This window comes from Mesocricetus auratus, unplaced genomic scaffold, assembly GCF_017639785.1.
Source record: "Mesocricetus auratus isolate SY011 unplaced genomic scaffold, BCM_Maur_2.0 Super-Scaffold_100676, whole genome shotgun sequence".
NCBI classification, from domain to species: domain Eukaryota; kingdom Metazoa; phylum Chordata; class Mammalia; order Rodentia; family Cricetidae; genus Mesocricetus; species Mesocricetus auratus.
The window spans coordinates 121,914,053-121,935,484 of record NW_024429266.1 but is presented as its reverse complement, the minus strand read 5'-3'; the positions used below and the strand labels follow the sequence as shown (position 1 = coordinate 121,935,484).

Genomic DNA, 21,432 nt, shown 5'->3' with positions numbered 1-21,432 from the left:
AATGAACACGTGTCCATTAACAGGAGAGGAGGGCTTGGGAGATCAGGACTGCTAATTAACTAATGTCTCTGTATACATTCTAACAAAATAAATTATATTTTATGATAAAAACACAGTAAATTAAACTATTAAATCTTTTTTTGATTCATTAAACACCACCAAGTTCCATTTGACTATCCACTGATTATTGTATCAGGCCAGCAAATTATGGCCCCAAGGCCTGGGGTCTGGTTTTGCATAACTCTTGCACTAATGATGGTTTTTCTATAGTTTTAAATGGTTGAGGGGTAATATATACAATATATAGAATATTATAGAAAAGTCAAGTTTAAAGATACATAAAGTTTTGCTTTGATTCTGGGGTGTTGTGATTTTTTTTGGCCTTTTTCTTTTCTTTCCTTTTGAGGCTAACATCTACAAAAGAGTTAAATGGTTTTTAATGGAGTCACAGGGTCTACAAAGCCTCACGTGTTTGCTACGTGGCAGAAACAGAAAATACCTATCATTCCAAGTCTACATAAATACACACTGAACATAAAATTACTGAACCTGGCTTGGTGGTACATACCTATAGTTGTAGCAACAGGGGCCTGGAGAAAGACCAAAATTTCAAAGTAACCTTGACTACGTAGTGAACTCAAAACTAGCCTGGAAAGAAACTCAGCCCAGGAGGTAAAAGACCTTCACAAAAAAAGGTTTAAGAGGTGTGTGTGTGTGTGTGTGTGTGTGTGTGTGTGTGTGTGTGTGTGTGTGAAAAACTACCCCAGAAGATAGACAGATCTTATATACCAAGAACAATACTACTCCTAAAAGCAATATAGAGATTCAACACAATCTATATCAAAATTATTTTTCAAAAAATCACATTTTGTCTTTATATTAATAAAATTTGCATATTAAACAACAGTATGATTTGACTTACTTTGTGCAGAAGAATACAGAAAAAAAAATTCAGATTACTAAAATAAACCCACGTAGCTACAGATGCCTCACCTTTGACAAAGATGTCAAAAACACACATTAAAAAAAAGATAGCCTCAAGCCAGACAGTGGTGTTGCATGCCTTTAATCTTAGCACTTGGGAGGCAGAGGCAAGCAGATCTCTGTGAGTTTGAGGCCAGCCTGGTCTACAAGAGCTAGTTCCAGGACAGGCTCCACAGCTGCAGAGAAACCCTGTCTCAAAACAACAACAACAAAAAAAACAACTACTAAAAAAGCAAAATGTAGGTCGGAATCTCTCAACCCTGTACAAAAATCAATTCAAAATAGATCGAAGTAACGTCAACGTAAGACTTGAAAAATACTAAAGGAAAAGGTAAGTTAAAAACGACTTCAAAATGGAGACGGTGCCAACAGTTCTCATAAGAAATAACTCTTAAGAATTCACTGGTAAAACTGCATGAAAAGGCTTTTGCACAGCAAAACAACAACCAGCAGACAGGCAAGGGACTAGAGACATGGCTCCGTGGTTAAGAGCATGGGTTGCTCCTCCAGGGGACCCATGTTTAATCCCCAGCATCTGCATGACTCCAGTCCCAGGGGATCTGATGCCCTCTTCTGGCCTAATTGGGCACCAAGCAAGCATGTGATGCACAGACCCACATTCAGGCAAATACTCATATACACATAAAATAAATAAAACCTTAAAAAAGTTGAAAAATGGGAGAAAAGTCCTTGTTAACTATACATTCCACAGGAACATCTTGTACTAGGTTTTTGGTTGTTCATTCTTTCTTCCTTTGACGTAAACTAGAGTCACCTGGGAAGAAGGATCCTCAATTTCAACTGCTTCTATCAGATTAGCCTAGGACCATGTCTCTGGAGCATTTTGATTAATGATTGATGTGGGAGGGCCCAGTCTATATGCGTGGTACCATCCCTGGGCAGGTGATCCTGGGTCATTTAAGAAAGCAGGGAAGAAAGAAAAGAGGGAGGATGATCTAATTATATTTAAATTAAAAATTAGCAAATATTTTTATATACAAATAAATATTAGAACTAAAAAAAGCAAAACAGAAGCCGAGCAGGCCATGGAGAGAAAACCAGTAAGCAGTGCTCCTCCATGGTCTCTGTTACAGTTCCTCAAACTGGAGTTACGCCCTGACTTTCCTCAGTGACAGACTGTGGCCTGGGAGCTGTACATACATAAGACAAATGGAAATGGACAAGAAGAAGTGAAAGGAGGAAATGACCCTGAAGATGCTACCGCTACCTGCATCTGTAACTCTGCATCAGTCTGTAGCATTTTGGTCTTGGCTTGGGCATCGAAGATGAAAGGGTAGGAGCAAAGGGTTACAGAATCCTAGAAGAAAATACATCGTTAGTATTATTACAAAATCCCACAGAGAACACTGGAGACAGACATATCAGTATGTTCAAAAGGCGTCATTTACCTGTATGATAGACGGTCTAGCTTTCTGCATAAAAAACAAAAAAAAGACACACTCTTACTTGAATTATAAAAGTATTTTAATCCCCTAAATATAAAATATATATAACAAATCTTTTCACATTATCTGGGTTTTCAGCCATCAACCTAATACTGTTTCAATAGCTGACAATGTTTTGATAAGAAAAAAGAAAGATGTTTTGATGGACACAGATTGAAAAAAAAAGAGCAAAAGTCTTAAAAAAGTAAAAATTGTTAAAAAAAAAAGTAAAAGATTGTTAAGGCCATTTACTGATTCTTCATAATTTACAAGATTGATTGGTTTCTCTCTATAAGAGATCTACCTCCAGTTGGCAGAACGGCACGTGACTACGATCCTAGCACCTGTCAGGTAGGTTCAGGTGGGAAAACTACCAGCTGAAGGCCCGCCTGGGCTACACAGCAAATGTGAGGGTAACACTTGTATTCCAGATGAGGGCTGCTCAACCTGGAATAGAAGTAACTTTCTTTTTCTCCTGCACACATGCTTAGAGGGAGCAAACAGTAATACTCACATTAGATAAATACTTTGACACAAATTTGGGGATGACTCCAGTATTCTGATTTTGAGACAAGTTATAGTAAACAAATTCAGCCATAATAAAGTGTATGTAACAGGTGCATTACAGTTTTTGTGTCAGGAAAATAAGGGAAGATCAGGCTGTACACTGCAATGTATTCCTCCATATGGTAAATAACAGTGGCTCTCGGGTTGTGTCTTGCCTAGGGAACTCCATTTTACAAAGCACCAGCTGACTTCATTCTGAGTGCAAACACAAGGCAGGATGACAATTATGCTGCAACTTTCGTGCAAGTACATGCCACCACCTGCCTAGCATGGGCATGAGCTGTAGACTGATAAATGACTTATACAGGTACATAACACATCAACACAGGTTAGGAACAAAAGCGCATGGAGGTAGGATTTAAAACCATATGCACAAAACCAGGACAAGAATCAGACAGACCAACAGAAGTACAACATACTTACCTGGACCCCCACAGAAAGAAGTATATCTAACAATAAAGTGGTAGGATCCCACCCACTGAACACCCTGTGAACACTTCAAGGGACTGCCAGGCAGAGAGTTATTCCTGGGGCTTCAGCTCAGTTCAGCCATGGCCCATATCAGCTCAGTTCAGTCTGAACTGCTTGCCATGGCCCATTTTGTGTTGCTATCTGTCCACCCAGCCATCTGTCCATTTGTCTGTTTACCCATCTATCTGGACCAGGTCTTATGCCTCACCTTGACAACCCTACAGCCCTGCAGCTGGGCTTGATGCTATGACTGGTTTTCAACCCTATGGCTCAGTTCTGCTGGCCTCCAGCCGCCACCCAGCTGGGTTCAACAACACTGGAAGCACCTGTAATACAGATCCCTGATTCTGCTTCCCAGAAGGCCTCTGGACTCCGTGACTTCTTAAAGTCTTTTGTAGCCATTATGAAACCAGCATGCATACTGTGTAAAATGTAATCTAGGATTTCACAAGTAATACTAGCAATTAGACTAGAACAAAAGAACTTGTAATTTGCTAATGGCCAGCTATCATTGCAATAGCTGGCTTTTTCGGTCAATTTATAATCTTCAAAAAGGCCGACCTTTGGATATATCAGTAATGGTGTTAAGAGGTGAAATGACCCACCCTGGAAGTAAGTGGGCGGCACCACTCCATGGGGTAGGGTCCCGGCCAGAATAAAGAATGTGAATGTCAGACTTGGGGTATAGCTCAGTTAGCAGAGTGCACGTCTCGAATATATAAAGCCTCGAGTTTGATTCCCAGCACTGCATAGATAGCATGGTAGCACATGCTTATAATCCTGGCACACAGAGGTGGATACAGGAATGTATAATGAGTACACATCATTCTCCAATCCATAGTGAGTGTGTGCCCAGCCTGAGCTACAGAAGACCTTATTTCAAAAGGGCAGGGGGGGCCATCTACTACTGAATTCCTGGAAGACACTGTTCCCAGATGCTCCCACTGCGTGCCTCCACCACCCTGAGGGTCTGCAACCTTCGGAACACCTTTAAGTTGCCTTTTTCAGGCACCTAATCACAGCAATGTAGAAAATAACTAGTAAACACGAATTTATTGTTATTCAATACTGCGGAAAGACACCAAAATATCTATGTTTCTAGCATGGTATGCTCATGATAGGTATGAAATAAACATTATTAACAGAAACACAAAAACCAACAACAAAGATCATCTTGATCTGCAACATGTCAAAATAAAACAATGAACAAATCATTCATGCTTAAGAGATCTGATTAAAGCTGCTGTTGCTTTAACGCCTCCTAGAATGTCCTGTGTTTTTTAAATGATTTTCTTAAAAAAAAAAAGCACATTCTGAAAGATCTCTTTTTCTTTTGTGTTATCACTCAATTTACACTTATCTGTTAATAACTGCATGGGTGGGTTGTAAACACTTAACTGTGCAAGCACAGTGAGAAAAGAAAACAATGGGTGTTTTGTTTTGTTTTTGTTTTGGCAGGGTAGGTTCTGTGCTTACTAAGGAAAAAGCCGATACTTCCCTAGCTTGCTGCATCAGGAACATTTAAAGGCAGAGGCAGAAAAAGGAGCTGAGTCATTTCAGAAGGCCTGTGAGAGAACTCAAACCAGGCCTGGCGGCTGTAGTCCTCATCTGCAATGCTGGAACATTTGGGGAAGGAGGGGGGACACTAGCTCACCACTGAGCCCATGAAACTCATAAGCATTTGAATGATTATAATGTTTTCTTATTCAATGTGTCCATTTAATTTGGTTTATGTATATTATATGAATAAGAACTATACTTCCTTTTGTGTTATGCACATTTAAGTGAAGTCATATAACAGCAACAATGAGATTCCATCCTATGATTCTTGAGAACTACATCCTTTATGGGTCTTGGAATATTTCTCTACACTGAGAAACATGAGAGACAATTCCAGCCCGGTGGAAGAAAGTCTGGAACATATAATGCAGGTCAGTGCACACACAAGCAGGTCAGAATATAGCATATTTTGAATTTATCATTGATCGCCTCTTATAAGGCTGTTTACCCTGGGATACCCATCCTCAGAAACGAGTCTCAAAGACTTGAGGTTCCAGGGTACCAATGAACAGTATTTCAAGGTCTCTGCCTGCAAGAGAGTTGCATCTATGGCATGAATTGCCTTTTCAAAGTATATGAAACAGCAAGATGTTAAGATTTCTCAGACTTTGTCTCTGAAGGCCTTCTGCAAAGCACCAAATGGCTTACTTACACTGCCCTCTATGGGCGCCTACAGGCATTTACTCTGTTTAGTTTCCAAATGAAGGCTAGGGCACATTATTAGTTAATAAAAGAATCCACTATTACTTCTTCTTAAAATGAACAAAACCAGCCACTTCAGAACCATCCTTGTCTGGGCTTCACTCATCAAGGTAGATAAACATAAGGCTGTGCTCCATCCCAGTCAAGGCAATAAGATGTAGGTGTTCAAAGCTGCTTGTGAAAAACTTGCTGAAGGCGTCCGATGTGCCAGGTACTGCAGTGGCCCCACTTAATATTACCTCACAATACTGTCTCAAATGAGAATGCCAGGCCTAAGGAAAGTAATTTAACAAGGCCAAAGGTAGCAGATCAAAATTAGAATTTTAATCAAGTTATTTTGTCTTTTTTTTTTTCTTTGATAAAGTATTACTATTCAGCCACACTCACTCTATGGACCAGGCAGGATTTGAACCCACAAAGACCTGCCTGCCTCTGCCTTCCACATTGCTGGGATTAAAGGTGTGCACTACCACACCCGTAGAAGGCATCAGTGCTCACAGATATAAGCACTACAGAAACCACAAATACAAAATCACACATGGATGTCTCCTCAAGGGAGGAAATGCACATCTGTTTTCCAGCCAGAAGGTTAGGAGTGGGTTTGTTAATGATCTAGTGACCTTTGCTATCTCTAGAGTCAGACCACACCCAACCCCTTCCCTAGACCTTTAATTTAGTGTTGTTTCTCAGGCAATAGAACCCATGCTTAGGGGAAATGTTACATGTACTTTACAGCCTGCTGACCTCTATGTTATCTCAGGCAGAGACCACACCAGATCCTAGGGCCCTTAATCTACAGAACATGGTCACATGTACTTTGCAAAACAGTTTCAGTGTAGTTATGTCTTAAACTTATTGTGCACATGGGACTGAGATAATTGTTACCAGGAAACCTTTTATCCAAATTTGTACTGTACTTAAGTGTGTCTAAAATAAACACCCTTGGTGTCAGACTACAGAAGTTTGGAGCAGCCCGGCGAAGTCATGCTGAACTGAATTTCTTTGTTGTCTCTCCACTGTTGACATCTCTGCAGGCAATAGCATTTACAGGGACCCCTTCAAGGGCCCAGACAGTTCTTTTTAAAATGGACCACGTGCTTTGTCTCATACACTGTGCTAGTAAAAGGGTAAAATACTAATACAGAAGACCAATTATTCATGAGTTTTAAAGTGATTAAAATAGAAACTATATGAAATGCCATCAGTATCGAAAGCAAAACTTCCAGACATCAAGAAACTTAAATTTCAATTCCTAATTACACTGTACCCTATACAATAGAAAAATTTCTAGAGAAAGCATAAAAAGTCATACACTAACTTGAGCTAATTTTCTACCTTGTTATAGTAATGGATTTAATTACCAAAGAGGAGATGAACTATAGAGATCTGGTAAGACGTTGTTTACCACATGACCTCTGCTAATCACAGAAAGAAACTGGTAAAATTGTTCATTTAAGTGCCTCTGCTCAAGAGACCATGCTCATATCCACTGACATTCTAATATGAGCAGTTTCTTGCTGAGGGCCAGACGGAAATAAGAACTGAATGTCAGAGCAAACTGAGCTAGAGAAAAATTGTTCAACGTCCACAGGCCTCTGTGTTCTACCTGGGGACAAAGTAATTACCTGAAATAACTTTCTATCTCTGACATTTTATAATTGGCAAACTGACCTTTCATAATTTCTAAATGAAGTAAGACTAGAGTCCATTGATACTCCCATGTTTCAATATCAACTCTTTTTTTTTTTTTTTTTTTTTTTTTTTGGTTTTACGAGACAGGGTTTCTCTGTATTGTTTTGTAGGCTGTCGGTCCAGCCCAGCCTTGAACTCACAGAGATCCGCCTGCCTCTGCCTCCCGAGTGCTGGGATTAAAGGCGTGCGCCACCACCTCCCGGCCCAAAATAACTTTTCAATAGAAATGTTTTAAAAGAGTTGAAGCCGGGCGGTGGTGGCGCACGCCTTTAATCCCAGCACTCGGGAGGCAGAGGCAGGTGGATCTCCCCGACAGCCTACAAAACAATACAGAGAAACCCTGTCTCGTAAAGCCAAAAAAAAAAAAAAAAGTTATTTTGTCTTTCAAAACAATAACAAAAAATACAATTGTCCCAATTTTCAAATTTTCATGAGAAAAAAATTTCCATTATTTTGATCATCTATCATCTGACCTAGAAAACTACCTTAGCTATTAGTTAAATACACTTATGTAAATACTTTGCCTTTAGAGACCACTGCAAAGCAGCTCAAAATCCATACAGGGAAAACGCCACCCCGATGCCGGTGATGAATCTGTGAAGGCAGCGAAGGACTTGCCTCAGATGTATCTGCTACACCCGCAGCATTAAATATTAGTACCAAACGATCACCTGTTCTCTGGCATGCAAATTTGCACAAATCCTAAAACCCTTCCATATGTCCAGGACAGCCTGCTATCGATGAGCAACTGCTACCAGGCCTGGAGCAGCAGACCTGGAGCAGCAGACAGGAAACCACAGGCCCTTGAGTGCTACATCAAACATCATCAGAGTTGGGTCAGGGATGTATGACATCCTTCTATGAGCCAACCTCAAGGAGAGGTGGCCACTGGGTCTGGGTAGCTCATGAAAGAAGAGTGAAGTAGGCTACCTGTCAGAAAACAATGACTAGCAAATGATCCCCAATGCCAGGGGTAAATCAGTGGGGATGGTGGCCCACAGACTGCCTACGAGATGGTCTTCCACCCAGCCAGCTGGTAACTTCTGAAAGGCAGATCTTCCAAGATCCAAGAAATGCTGAAAGCTTATGTATTAATGTCCAGATATCTAATTTGTGGCTCAAAAAAATAAGTTTATAATATAAAATATACCATCCTCGTTATTTTCAAATGGATGGGTCAGCAGTATTGAGAATATCTGCATGTACAGGGGACACAGCTTATTAGGTAGGGCCTTGTCCCGCTGAATGAAGCCCTGAGTTTGATACCAACAATGCATAAAAAACAGGTGTGGAAGCACACACTAGTGACCCCAGAACGTGGAAAGAGGTGGGGAGGCAGGATAACCAAGGTCATCTTTCTTCATATGATGAGTCTAAAGTTCATCTGGGATGCATGAGACCTTATCTCAGACACAAATCAAGGGGCTGGAGAGATGGCTCAGCAGTTAAGAGCACTGGCTACTCTTGCAGAGGACCCAGGTTCAATTCCCAGGCATGACATGGCAATTCACAGCAGTCGGTAACTCCAGTTCCAGGAGATCAAAGGGCCTTGCCTGGCAGGGCACCAGGCATGCACATGGTACACAGACATTCATACAGATAAAACACTCAAACGTATAAAATGAAATATTAAAAAAAAAAAAAAGCCAACCCCTGAAGTAGTTCCACTGTTATGATGGGGAATGTCCTTCAGTATATATGTTTCTCTTATTGGTAGATGAATAAAACCAATGGTCAATGGCGGCAGGAAGATGGGCGGGACTAGGAGACGAGGAGAATTCTGAGAAAGGGAGGCAGAGAGAGGCCTCAAGACGACACCGGGTAGCCGTAAAAGGAGTAACAGGTCTGGGCATTCTCCAGTATGCCAAGACCATGTGGAAATACTTAGATTAATAGAAATGGGTTAATAATTAAGAGAGAGATAGCCTGTAAGAAGCCCTAGCCATCGGTCAACAGTTTAATAATTAATATAGTGTCTCTTTGTGTTCACTTGGGGCTGAAGCAGTGGGAGCTGGTGGGACAAGAAACTCTGGCAACACCGTCAGACAACAGAATTCCAGAACCATCACATCCTCCTGAACTGGAGCCTGACATGTATTGAAAACAACAACTCCCATTTCTTCACTGCCTGCAAACCACCTCTGCCAACCATCAATTCACTGCTTTTATCAACCTGACTGCTTGAGGCTCTCCCTCCCTCCCTCCCTGTTAATGTAGTACTGGGGGTCATACCTAGAGCCCTGAGCATGCTAAGCACACACTTCACCACTAAGTTACATTCCAACCCCAGACGACTTATGGACCCATATGACATTTATGGCTACCTAAAATACTTCCAAGTTTCAAGAATGCAAAAGTTAATTGAGTGGAAGACAGGTGTGGCACCAGCATTCAAGTCAAAGACAAGGTACACGGCTCAAGTGTACATTTTAAAAACAAGCAGAAATACAAAACACAAAAAGGCTTAAAGGTTTAAAATATGCTTTTTATAAATTCTTACCATCCCTGCTTGATGCAGAAACCACATGAGGTAGTCTTCTTGAATGTCCACAAGAGTAGAAATCTCGGGGATATAAAACGTATCGTATTCCACATGCTTCACTCGAAGATTCACCTGACGAAAGCTCGAAGTAAGAACAACAGAAAGCAAAGACCTGAAGTCTCCCAGAGGAAGCCCCAGCAGGACACTCCTTCCCTCCTTCCTCTCCCCACCCCGAAGGGTTACCTTGTATAATTTCTTCAGAAGCTTGAGTGCTGCAGTCACGTAACTGGTAAACAGTACAGGGATTAGGAACGTCTTCCTTCCCCTTAGCAGATAAAGGACGGCATCTTTATAGAGGGTTACCAACTTCAGGAAATACTTCGGGCATGCCTGGGACCACCAGTTATCTTAAGAAAGAAAGAGAGACATGTCTTAACACATAAACCTTGGGCAAGCGTTCTTATGTCGTCTTCTGATAGCTAAAACTCTTACGGCTAGAAGATAAATAATAATCTACAATACAGCTTCCCAGAAGTGATTTTAAAAAGGAACCATTGAATCATGTCTGGAGAAAACATCTGAACAAGAAGTCCTAAAACTTTTACCTTCTTCCCTCATTCCTTCCCTCCCTCTCCCCCTCCCTCTCCCCCCTGCCTCTTTCTTTCTTTAATGTTTTGTTGTTGTTACTGTTCGCTTGTTTTCAGACTCATCCTGAATGCTAATCTGAAAAAGCTCAGTCCAAGGCTGTGTGGGGCCCAGACGCGCTCCGCTCCGGGCAGCAGGATGCTATAGGATGTTACTTTACCTACGGCAGAAGCACTCGTGTGGCCTAGTCCTTCCAGCAGTGCCCTCAGCCACTACTGACAATCTGTACCTCATACTCAGGATGGGTCAAGGGACACCACATACTCAGAGGAAGAGAGAAGCCACTTCTTCTGTTATGAGGCATAATTAATGCTTAAAAAATAAATCCAATATGTATATTCTCCCCAAGAGGTACTTTCTCCTAACCAAGCAGGATTTTATCACTGGATTCTTCAGAAATGAACTCCCCCACACTGAAACCCTTATTTTAAACAAGGTTACCTTATTTAAAATATTTCATTAAAAATCAAAGTGGGAGGGTGGCTGAGGAGACTGCTCTTCCAGAGACAGGTTTTATTCCTAACACCTAACCTGCTACTTACAACCATCTGAAACTCCAGTTCCAGGAGACCTGATGCCCGTGTCTAGCCTCCATGACACCAGGCACGCACATGGTACACAGACATACATGCACGCAAAATATCCATACACATAAAATAAACTTTAAAGAAAATTAAAAGTGGGGGAAGAATGAAAAAAAACAGACAAACTACTGACAGCTGTTGGATCTGTATGTATGACATGCATCTACTGGGTTTGCTCTACTTTGAGGTTTTTCTTAAATCTGAACTGTTGTCAGAAGCTAGAAACAGATTAACCATAAACTTGAATAATCCTATTCTGTTTTGTGTTATCTGGCCTAGAAAAAACATTTTAAAATTTAAAATACCAAAGTTTAAAAGGTCTGATAAAATGTCTTTTAAAACTATCATTCTTCTATTGACATCTGTTAGAAGGACCTAAGAAAGCTCGCCCTGAACAGCTCCTGATCTCGGAAAGTATTAAGTACTAGCATATTACTAATCAGCTCATTGTTACTTCTGGATTTATCTCCTGTGTGAAGGTGGAAGCAATGGAAAAGCCAGAGGCAGGTCTATGCGCTCGAGGGAAAGCCGTGCTCCAGTGATACTCGGGCCACTTAAACCACAGATGTTACCAAGTTGAATCAAACACCTGAAAAAATTACCAAGGGAGGGAAAAAAGTGAAAAGCCAGGTTTCTGCACCAGATTACTAAAAAACGTCTCGGGCGCTACTCCAGCAGAGACCCTCTCCAGCTCGCTGAGGAACAGAAGGTTCTTAGCTCAGCAAAGTGTCCGGAGCCTGCAAAAATCAGTGTGGACTCAACTGTCCTAAAAAAGAAAAACAAAACAAACATTCCGTAAGTCCTTACTTGGTCACGCTCTATCTCTCCTTTCTTGGAGATCTCTGTATCACAAACCTGTTTATTTGACTCCCACCCCTAAAGTCAGTACTGGAGATGGATAGATAGAAGGGCACAAATAGATGAACATCACAACTGCAAGCAAATTAAGTTAAACAGTCAATTCGCCCAGATTGCAAGCAGGGTTAGGTACGAATCAACAGCAAAGAAAGAATTAAATGGCAAAGCTATTAAATGGCAACAAATAGAATGTTAGATCTCAGTCCACAAGAGCCAGCTGACAAAACAGAATGAATGAGTCTGAAACCAGAGATACTAAGTTTGATGAATTCACCTAATACTTTGCTAGGGTTTGTATCCAGCCGCAGAATAGCCATTGCCAGGGGAATAGTCAGCGTTATGTAATACTTAGAATCCTGAAGCAGGGGAAACTCTGGTAGTATTAAATAGATTCTCATCGCTTCAACATCTGGGGGTGAACTTGACAACTGAGGAATGAGGCAACTTTCAAAGCTGTTTAATATCTGTGAGAGAAGAAAAAAAGTAGTGAGAAATTTAAACCTATCTGAGACTTAAACTCTTCTCCAAATTCCTAAGTCATCTGATGACCTCACAAGTCATGCTCAGTGTGCACTGAGCTAATGGTAGGAGCCAGGCCCGGCTTCCCACTCACCAAGACCTGGTATTGTAGAGAAGCCATTCCTTGGGAAGATGTAAGCAACAGATAGCCCACCTCCCACCACTAATATTTTTATAAAATTAAGGCTTGTACAAGACTCTGTCATTTCATCTTGCTGTTCCTTATGTCTTATAGTTTTGGTTGTGAGCCTAGCCTTTAACGGCTTCACCATCTCTCCAGCCCAAATTTGTAGCCCAGGCTGGCCTCGAACTCTTGAGCCTCCTGTCCCTGCCTCCATCAACAAATCCTACTGTCGTGCACCATCACAATCGGCCCCTTTTGTCTTAAAGGCTGAACTCTTCAATGTAAGCCGCATTCTGCAAACACAAACAATGTACCTGTTCTAGAATCATGGAGTGCTGAGAGTGCATCAACTTCTCAAATAAAACCCTAGTTGAGTTCAGGTCAATCCCAGGGATTTTAGAGCTGGTCTTAAAATGTTCATCAATTCTAAACAAACAAACAGACAAACAAAGAAAGCAAAAAGCAAGCACTGATAAAAACTGGAAGAAGTTAATCAGCTTATCCATTCTAGGCAGATTTAAATTCTAGGCAGATATTACAGAACACTGATTTGGGAAAAACCAAGCCTTACAGCAACTCTGCCACGCCAGTTTGGTTTGGTTTTGAGAAAGGTAACCCTGGCCAGCCTAGAGCTTTCTATGTAGACCGTGCTGGCTTCGAACACAGAGACAGATCCACCTGCCTCTACTTCCTGAACGCTGGAAGCAATTCTACTTTTAAACATGGCTTCAAATTTTCAAATCTCCGCACCCACAAGTCAGAGTACAAAGACTAACATTTTAAGCCAAATGTTTGACAAAGCATAAACGCAGGTCCCTTGCCTGATCCACTTCAATGTCTTCTTGCTAGATGTGGCCTGTCGCACATGTGGCTACCTGACCATGGACTGAAAATGCTGGAAACACACCCAAAATAAGCATGTCCTTTCCAGTTATGACAGGAATTGGTTACACTAACAGAAAGCTGATTAGCTTACTCGTCTTGACATACCATTAACCTGGTCAGAGGCTGAAAGGGACTATGAAACGGTAGGGCCTGGAACCACCAAAGATCCCAACCCTTGGCAAGACCACTCTGCTGCATGAGGTTCCTGAGGGGCCACCCGCAGAAGAGATAAGGCCAAAAGGGACATCCTATTTGATGCCTCTGTCATTGCCGGAGCTGAGTCGGCTCCCAGGAGCCCCTGAATTAAGCCTCCCTAAAATGTCTTCATTTCTTACTCCTGTTGGGAAATGAAAATTACCTGAGCAAATAACTGGCACAGAGACTGCGTAGAGAATTGTGAACTTAAGAACAAATCGCAAACTCATGTAGGGAGCAGCAGCACTTTAGGACAGCCTGCAGTTGTGGTGTTGGGTCACCCTAGATCTCCCAAGGGGCAGTTTCTCTCCGCAAATCTGCCAGTGAGGGGTCAGTGACCACCACCACCCTGGGTTCTCTAGTTCATCATTACTGGATATCTCAGTTTTTACACGACTATCAGCTTTTCCCCTTCAATTGAAACCAGACACTATCCAAAAGAAGTCTTCATGGCCTTTGGTAAGTATTTACATTACATACCGGTTTATAAGCCTCTAGGACACTTACTTATTTTCCAGGAAACTTCCATTCCAACAAGCTGCAGAAGACAGTATCTGGACAACACCGCTATTCAAGAGAGAAGAGAAGAGAGAAGTCTAAGAATTACGAATCAGTACTTATAGAGGCATCAGCAGTAAGCAATCATCTGACTAATCCGGTCCTTAGGTCATCAAGGCAGCTTCATTCCTCTAGCTGGTGCATACCTGACTTAGAGAGCAGTATTTCACCTGCAAACAGACAAGAACAAATGTCCCACAAGTTACATATTTTTTAAAAGTGTCAAAACCCTAGAACCCTCACTCATCCCGTGGCTGAAGGAAGCAGAGGCAGACACCCACAGGTAGAAACCGAACTGAACTCCTGGAACCCAGTTGCAAAGAAGAGTGATGAGCAAAGGAATCAAGACTCTGCTGGCTAAACCCACAGAGGCAGCTGACCTAAACAAGGGAGAACACATGGACCCCAGACTGATGCCTGAGAGGCCAGCATGGGACTGATCCAGACTCCCCCTCCCCAAACCTGAGTGTCAGAGAGGAGGCCTCAGCAATCTAAGGGACCTTGGATAGTAGATCAGTATTTATTCCTGGTATACAAATGGACTTTGGGAGCCCATTCCACACGGAGAGATGCTCTCTCAGCCTGGACACATGGGAGAAGACCTAGGCCCTGCCCGGGATGATATGACAGACTCTGAAAATCCCTCATCAAAGGCCTCACCCTCTCTGGGGAACAGAAAGGGGATGGGATAGGGGATCGGTGAGGGGCAGAGAGGAGGGGAGGGAAAGGAAACTGGGAGTAACATGTGTAAAAAGTTAAATTTAAAAAATTATTATTAAAACAAGTATCAAAACCCATAAAAGAAAATCTGCTTCTAACAAAAAAATTAGACATTCTCTTACCACCATTTCCAAAACAAAAAAAGCGAGCTGTTATTTTCCAAGTACAAAAGTTAATGAATGCCAGACCATCTGAGAAAGATGGGTGCAGTTAAGATTTACTCCTATCACCTACACTCTGCAGAATCTGTAGGAGTGCCTACTTTCTAAGGACCCAGGATTGCCACGAAAGACAAGGGATAGGGGCTGGAGAGATGGCTCAGAGGTTAAGAGCACTGACTGCTCTTCCAGAGGTCCTGAGTTCAAGTCCCAGCAACCACATAGTGGTTCAAAAACATCTGTAATGAGATCTAGTGCCCTCTTGTGGCGTGCAAGCATGCATGCAAACATAATAAATAAAATTTAAAAAAAAGACAAGGGATAAAACAAGTAAATGATTAGGAGGAGACTGGAGGTTTGAACAGAAATGACCCCACAGGCTTTGTGCGTGCAGTCACCCAGAGGGAATGGCACTATTAAGAGATGTGGCCTTGTTGGGAGCAGGTGTGGTGTGGTTAGAGGCAGTCTGTCACTGTGGGGGTGGGCTTTGAGGTTTTATATGCTCAAACTACGCCTCGTATGGTACACAGACTCCTGCTGCTGCCTTTGGATGCAGGACTCTCAGCTCCTTCTCCAGCACCATGTCTACCTGCACGCCACCATGTCCTGCCATGAAGATGGTGGAGTAAACCTCTGAAAATGAAAGTCACTCAATTAAACACTTTCCTTTATAAGAGGTACCACGGTCATGGTGTCTCTTCACAGCAATAAACTCCAACTAAGAGAGAGACTGCTGTAATTTCTGTTGGCCGTAGAATTTGGGTCAGGCAAGACCTTTAGAAGTGATCTTCTCTAGCTTCGTTTGATAAGAAAATAGAAGTACAGGTAAAGCCAGCTGCTCAGCATCAGTCTGACCTCGCTTGTCCCTCCTCACTACCCTCAGCTGGCCTCACTACCTCCTCACTACTCCCTCAGCTGGCCTCACTACTCTCCTCTCTACCTGCCAGTCTCCGCTCCTGAGCAATGCCTGTAACAGGAGAAAGATTCTGAGGGCTGCTGTAGGGCGGGGCCTGGGCATTTGCTCCAGCAGTCTTGACCATAAAATACGACCCACCCCGAATTTCTCAGGGCAGCTGCCTTTGCTACACACTTTGATTTATCTGTTCCCATGAATGAGACTACAGGAAAAACATGGAAATGCTGCTCCAAGTCAACAGGAACCTATAAAAGAACGTACAGAAAACTATTTTCCTTTAAAAACCAAGCTCAACAAAAACTTCACATTTTTATTATACCTTTTCCCCAGAAGACTTTGAATTACCATTTCAACTAATTAGAATAGATGACAAAACTACAGAAGTTACACAAATTAGTTAAAAATAAAAGACTGGGAGGCAGAGGCATCTCTGTGAGTTCCAGGCCAGCCTGGTCTACATAGAAAGTTCCAGGACAGACTCCAAAGCTACAGAGAAACCCTGACTCAAAAAAAAAAATCCACAAAAATAAAAAGCTGCTAAGATTCAAGATTCTTACCGGGCGTTGATGGCACACACCTTTAAACCCAGCACTCGGGAGGCAGAGGCAGACTCATCTCTGTGAGTTTGATACCAGCCTGGTCTACACAGTGAGTTCCAGGACAGCCAGGGTTACACAGAGAAACCCTGTCTCAAAAAAAGAAAAAAAAATCAGTGTGGAGAAAACTCTTTCTATAGGCAACAAAATACAGAGAGCTCTCAGCAGAGAGACCAGCTCAGGCCTTCCTGGGATTTCAAAGGTCTTGCAACGGGTAAGTCGAGATGAGGAATGAGAATTGCTGAGTGAATCATTGTGCTAATGGGAGCTAATGAGATGAGGCTCCAAACAAATCTATAAGAATAATTCCATAAATGTAAAACTCCATTTACATCTCTAAATGCAGAGAGTTTCAGGCACTGAGCTAGAAAATTCCAGCACACTCTGGAAGAGGTGAAGTGAAGGCAGACAACCACATACTTGATTGTATTTGCATTGTTGTGTTCTGAGAGTTTCTGTCTCCAAACTGCTATGGTCTCATCGTTTATCAAGTTGGTATAATGTGCTTGGTTCACAGTCCTGAAATCAACAGCAGGAGAAGAATTCTGGAGGGATAACAAGAGAAAAGAGAAATGTTAGACGCGGAGCTTCTCTCCTCTCCTTCCCCAGCATGGTCGCCATATTGTATTTCATAAACCGAAGGCCCTCATGACTTCCCCGAGGTCTCCCTTGGAGCAGGGACATGTACTACACTTGATGGCAGGTAGCTATGGTGCAAAATCTCCACTCCCTTGCCTCAACTCCAGGGACCACACCAGATTGCACGAGACCTCTTATGGAAATGACCGAAACCCAATATTTCCCTCCGTCAAGCCCTGTGTCCTTCACCCTTGAGCAGGTGTTCTTTAGAGTCTGTCAAATTAATGCTCAGTGTTCTAGGTCTCCTTTCCCTTGCTCTGAGTCTCCACACCACAGAGGTATTGGTTACTTGCTGGAATTGTTCCCTCGACTCCAACAAAATGTGGCATTGAATGTTGAAGCCAGACATGACCGTACAAGCCTGCAATCCCAACACTTGGGAGGTGAGAGAGGAAGGAGAATCAATAGTTCAAGATCGTTCCCTGCTACACAGTGAGTTCTCAAGGCCAGCCTGGGCTACATAAAACTCTGTCAAGTAACTTTTTAAAGCAGAATTTAATGATAATCTATTAGTATGAGCAATTTCAGTGTCACATAATTTTTTCCCCTCAACTGTTTGTGTGCGCTGTGCAAGCCTTTCTGAGTGTGTTTTCACACGTGTGGGTGTAAGTGTGTGTACAAGGTGTGCACACATTTGCAAGTACAACCGTGTGTTAGCCAGAGGTTGACTTGGTCACTCTTCCTTGATCACTCTCCACCTTACTCATTGACACAAGGTCTCTCAAGAGAACCTAGAGCTCACCACGTGGCTAGTCTAGCTAGCTACCTTGCTCCAGGGAGCCTTTGACTCCACCTCCCAATGATGGGATTAATGCCACACCCACCTGGCTTTTACAAGGGTTCTGGGGATCTGAACTCTTGTCCGCACACTTGCAGGGCAAGCATTTTCACTACTGAACCATCTCCTCAGCCCCAGTGACTCTTAATTTCTGGCTCCAAGAATATACCTATAAACTTATGAAAGAAAGTATCAAAAAGGATGTTAATAGCTTTGGAAACCCCAAATACTGTCCACACCATATATCCCTTCTTTAGTGATAAATACTCTTTAATTTTTATATGTATAGGTGTTGTGTCTGCATGTCTATCTGTACACCACTTGCATGCCTACTGCCCACAGAGACCGGAAGAAACCAACAGATCCCCTGGAACTGGTGTGTTGAGAATAGTTGTGAACCACCATCTAGGTGCTGGGAATTGAACCTGGGTCCTCTGGAAAAGCAGCCAATGAAGGTTCTTAGCCACTGAGCCATCCAACCCCATCTCCAGTGATATTTTTAAAATTACAATGATCTATTAATTTGCATGCATGTGCATGAGGGTGCTCACGTATGCAATGGTACACGTGTGAGGGTGAGAGTCAGTTCCTTCCATCCACCACGATGTTCTCAAAGACAGAACTCGGGCTGCCTGCTTAGCGGCCACACCTTTACTCCCTGAGCTGTCTCATCAACCCATTTAGTGGTATTTTTAAAGAAGTCATTGTAAGTACTTTGGTTCTCTAAACCTGGCTGTTTGCAACTTTGTTTTTCTCCAACATCTATTTATAATCCATAACTAAGAAAAAGTTGACAGGGTTTTATGCCTGAGGAAAATAATATTCAAGCAGTCAAAGCCATCAATTCATAGAATGAGCATCCTTTTCTCCTTTGTATTTGCACATAAAATCTAGCTTTCAAAGGAAGCTTGTTGGTTCTACTCTACAGTTGTGAGTTACCAAACTCCCCTTTATCACACATCAGATCATCTGGTTCTTGATAGCTAGTCTAAAAAAAGGACAACAGGCATATATTAAAAGAAGAAATATAATATTGAATTATATCAAAGAAACTCTTAAATCAACATGTCATGGTTACAAAGCACTATCACTACTAAACCTGAATTGCTTCCCCAAAAGGACATATGCATGCCAACAGTAACATAAACTTACAGAAAGTATGTATACTTCAAACTATTTTTCTCATGCTTCATTATATATTTAATAACACACAGACACAAGAAAAAACATAATTTTCACCTTCATGGGTATGGGGACAAAACATGAAAATTATGCTTTTTGAGTCACCTGATGGTTGTTAAAAGCCTACCTGCTTGCTATTGGTGCATCTAACTAAATTAACCTGAAGTCTACATTGGCACCTGGCCTGGAATGTGTGTTAACCATTGGGATTTTTAAGGTTCCCTTGGTGGTCCAAAGCCCAGTGACATTTGAGAAGCACTGACCTAATGCAGTATTTTTCTTTTTAGCTTGTATATAACTTGCAAGTATGGAGGCCTGGGAGTGTAGCTCAGTGATTCAGTACTTGCCAACATGTAGTGGGTGTTGACATTCCCCAGGTGACGCTAATTGGATAACCAGAGGTGGGAATCACATGTCACTATTCAGTTACACACAGACACACTGAGGGAGGGAGAGAGAGAGAGAGACAGAGACAGAGACACAGGGAGAGACAGAGACACAGGGAGAGACAGAGACAGAGACATGGGGGAGGCAGCAACAGACAGAGAGACACAGAATATCACAGTCAACAGGCTCGAAGCAAACACACACCTAAGGATTCCAACCACATTCCCTCTTCAGCCCTATCCTGAGAACAAGGTAAAAGAAAAGCTAAGGCTGTGATTTACTCAGAACCGCTGACTAACACAGCATAGGTGGAACGGTGTGTTGGAGCTATGGTATGTCTCATGGTTCTGCAAACAATGACTTAAGATGTTATGTAACATGCCTTCGGTGTGTTTGAGTTCTAGTGAGTCTCATTTTCATGTACACAGTGTTTTAAGAGGTCATGTGGCTTGGCCTCCAAGACGCACTGGAGTTGCAGTAAGTTTCTTGTATAGACTTGTGTTTCACCACCAACATACCCTATTTATATGCAAATATTTCAAAATCCAAAAGAATCTGAAACATTGTTTTTCTGGCTGACACTTCACACATTAAAGTAACGATAGGTAACTATGTAAGCATATAATTTTCAATCTCTCTATCTAAACAGACATATATATATATGTATGTATATATATATATATGGATATATAAACATAGAGAGAGAGAGGATATGGCTTTACTTGAAAAGACAGGGATGCCATAGTTGCAAGGACAGACTCAGACAAAGAGGAGTAGTGGGCTGCAGGTATGCCCAGCTATCTTCTTGAAGTGGGCAGGAGGAACATTCCACTGTGAACTTGAAACTCACCTCTTACCAGTTGAAACTTTAGCGTACTGGTGACTAACACTATCATATAACTTACTTCCTTTTATCAGTGGGTTGTTTTCCGTATCCAACACTAATACGTTTGAAACGGCTACATAGATCACACTGTATATTTATTAAAGGAAGGAAATATAAGTTTTATGTTTAATTCTCAGAAAAAAAATAAAAGTCAGTTTCTTACATAAGTGAATTCCTACAAGTCTACCACTTGAAAACAAGCAAGTTAGTGAAGAGACCCTGTGTTTTTACCATTTGTTTTACGGGCCTAACTTCAACTTCCTCCAAGATTTCTCCGTGGAGTTATAAAGCTGAACCCAAAATAGGTCCAAGGCAGCAATTCTGCATCACCCCTAAGGTGGCTAAGGTACACGGTTTTCCGCAGGCTCCTGATCTGAAGCGTGCCTGACGGGTCGCAGCTTCCAGCTTGGCCAGGACCATTCGTATAGAATCAGAGAACAATAATAAGGGAACAGGATTTAAAGATGGCAGGATGTCAGAGCAATGGAGAGACTTTCCCAATTGAAAGGGTCTCTGTTTGCTTCCCAACCAAGTTTCCTGCCTTTCTAATTACTACCTTGAGTTTGTCCTCCTACAGGGCTTGTTAAATACAAGTAGAAGTGTGACAAAGAAAAAGGAAAAACCATAGCTCAACACTCTTGGTGACTGCCGCTGGCCATGAAGAATAGAATGAATTAGATAAATGTCACAGATTCTTGTACCAATACCAGACCTTGAACGCGGAAAGGCAAAATATGCTGTATCCTTTTCCTTTACCTTTCCCTTACTTCCCCTTCCTTTCCTTTCCCTTTTCCTTTTCCTTTGAGACAGGGTCTCATGTAGCTCAGGCTGGCCCAAACTGGCCATGTAGGCAAAGATAACCTTGAACTGTCAAGATGAGTACTAGGGTTACAGGTGTG

At 42.1% G+C, this 21,432-nt stretch overlaps 1 protein-coding gene across 3 annotated transcripts in view; it reads right to left on the bottom strand.

Moving 5' to 3' along the window:
- Positions 1-21,432, bottom strand: part of Herc3 (HECT and RLD domain containing E3 ubiquitin protein ligase 3) — a 105,893-nt gene that overhangs the window by 43,437 nt on the left and 41,024 nt on the right. For 2 of the 3 annotated variants that reach the window (XM_040737215.1, XM_040737214.1), the window contains 8 exons: positions 17,082-17,206; positions 14,221-14,280; positions 12,948-13,059; positions 12,265-12,454; positions 10,147-10,310; positions 9,922-10,035; positions 2,394-2,417; positions 2,210-2,302 (listed from right to left, as the gene is read on the bottom strand). In XM_040737215.1, coding sequence (XP_040593149.1) covers positions 2,210-2,302; positions 2,394-2,417; positions 9,922-10,035; positions 10,147-10,310; positions 12,265-12,454; positions 12,948-13,059; positions 14,221-14,280; positions 17,082-17,206 — 882 coding nt within the window. The remainder of the gene's footprint in view (positions 1-2,209; positions 2,303-2,393; positions 2,418-9,921; positions 10,036-10,146; positions 10,311-12,264; positions 12,455-12,947; positions 13,060-14,220; positions 14,281-17,081; positions 17,207-21,432) is intronic. The other variant, XM_040737216.1, reaches the window with a different exon arrangement.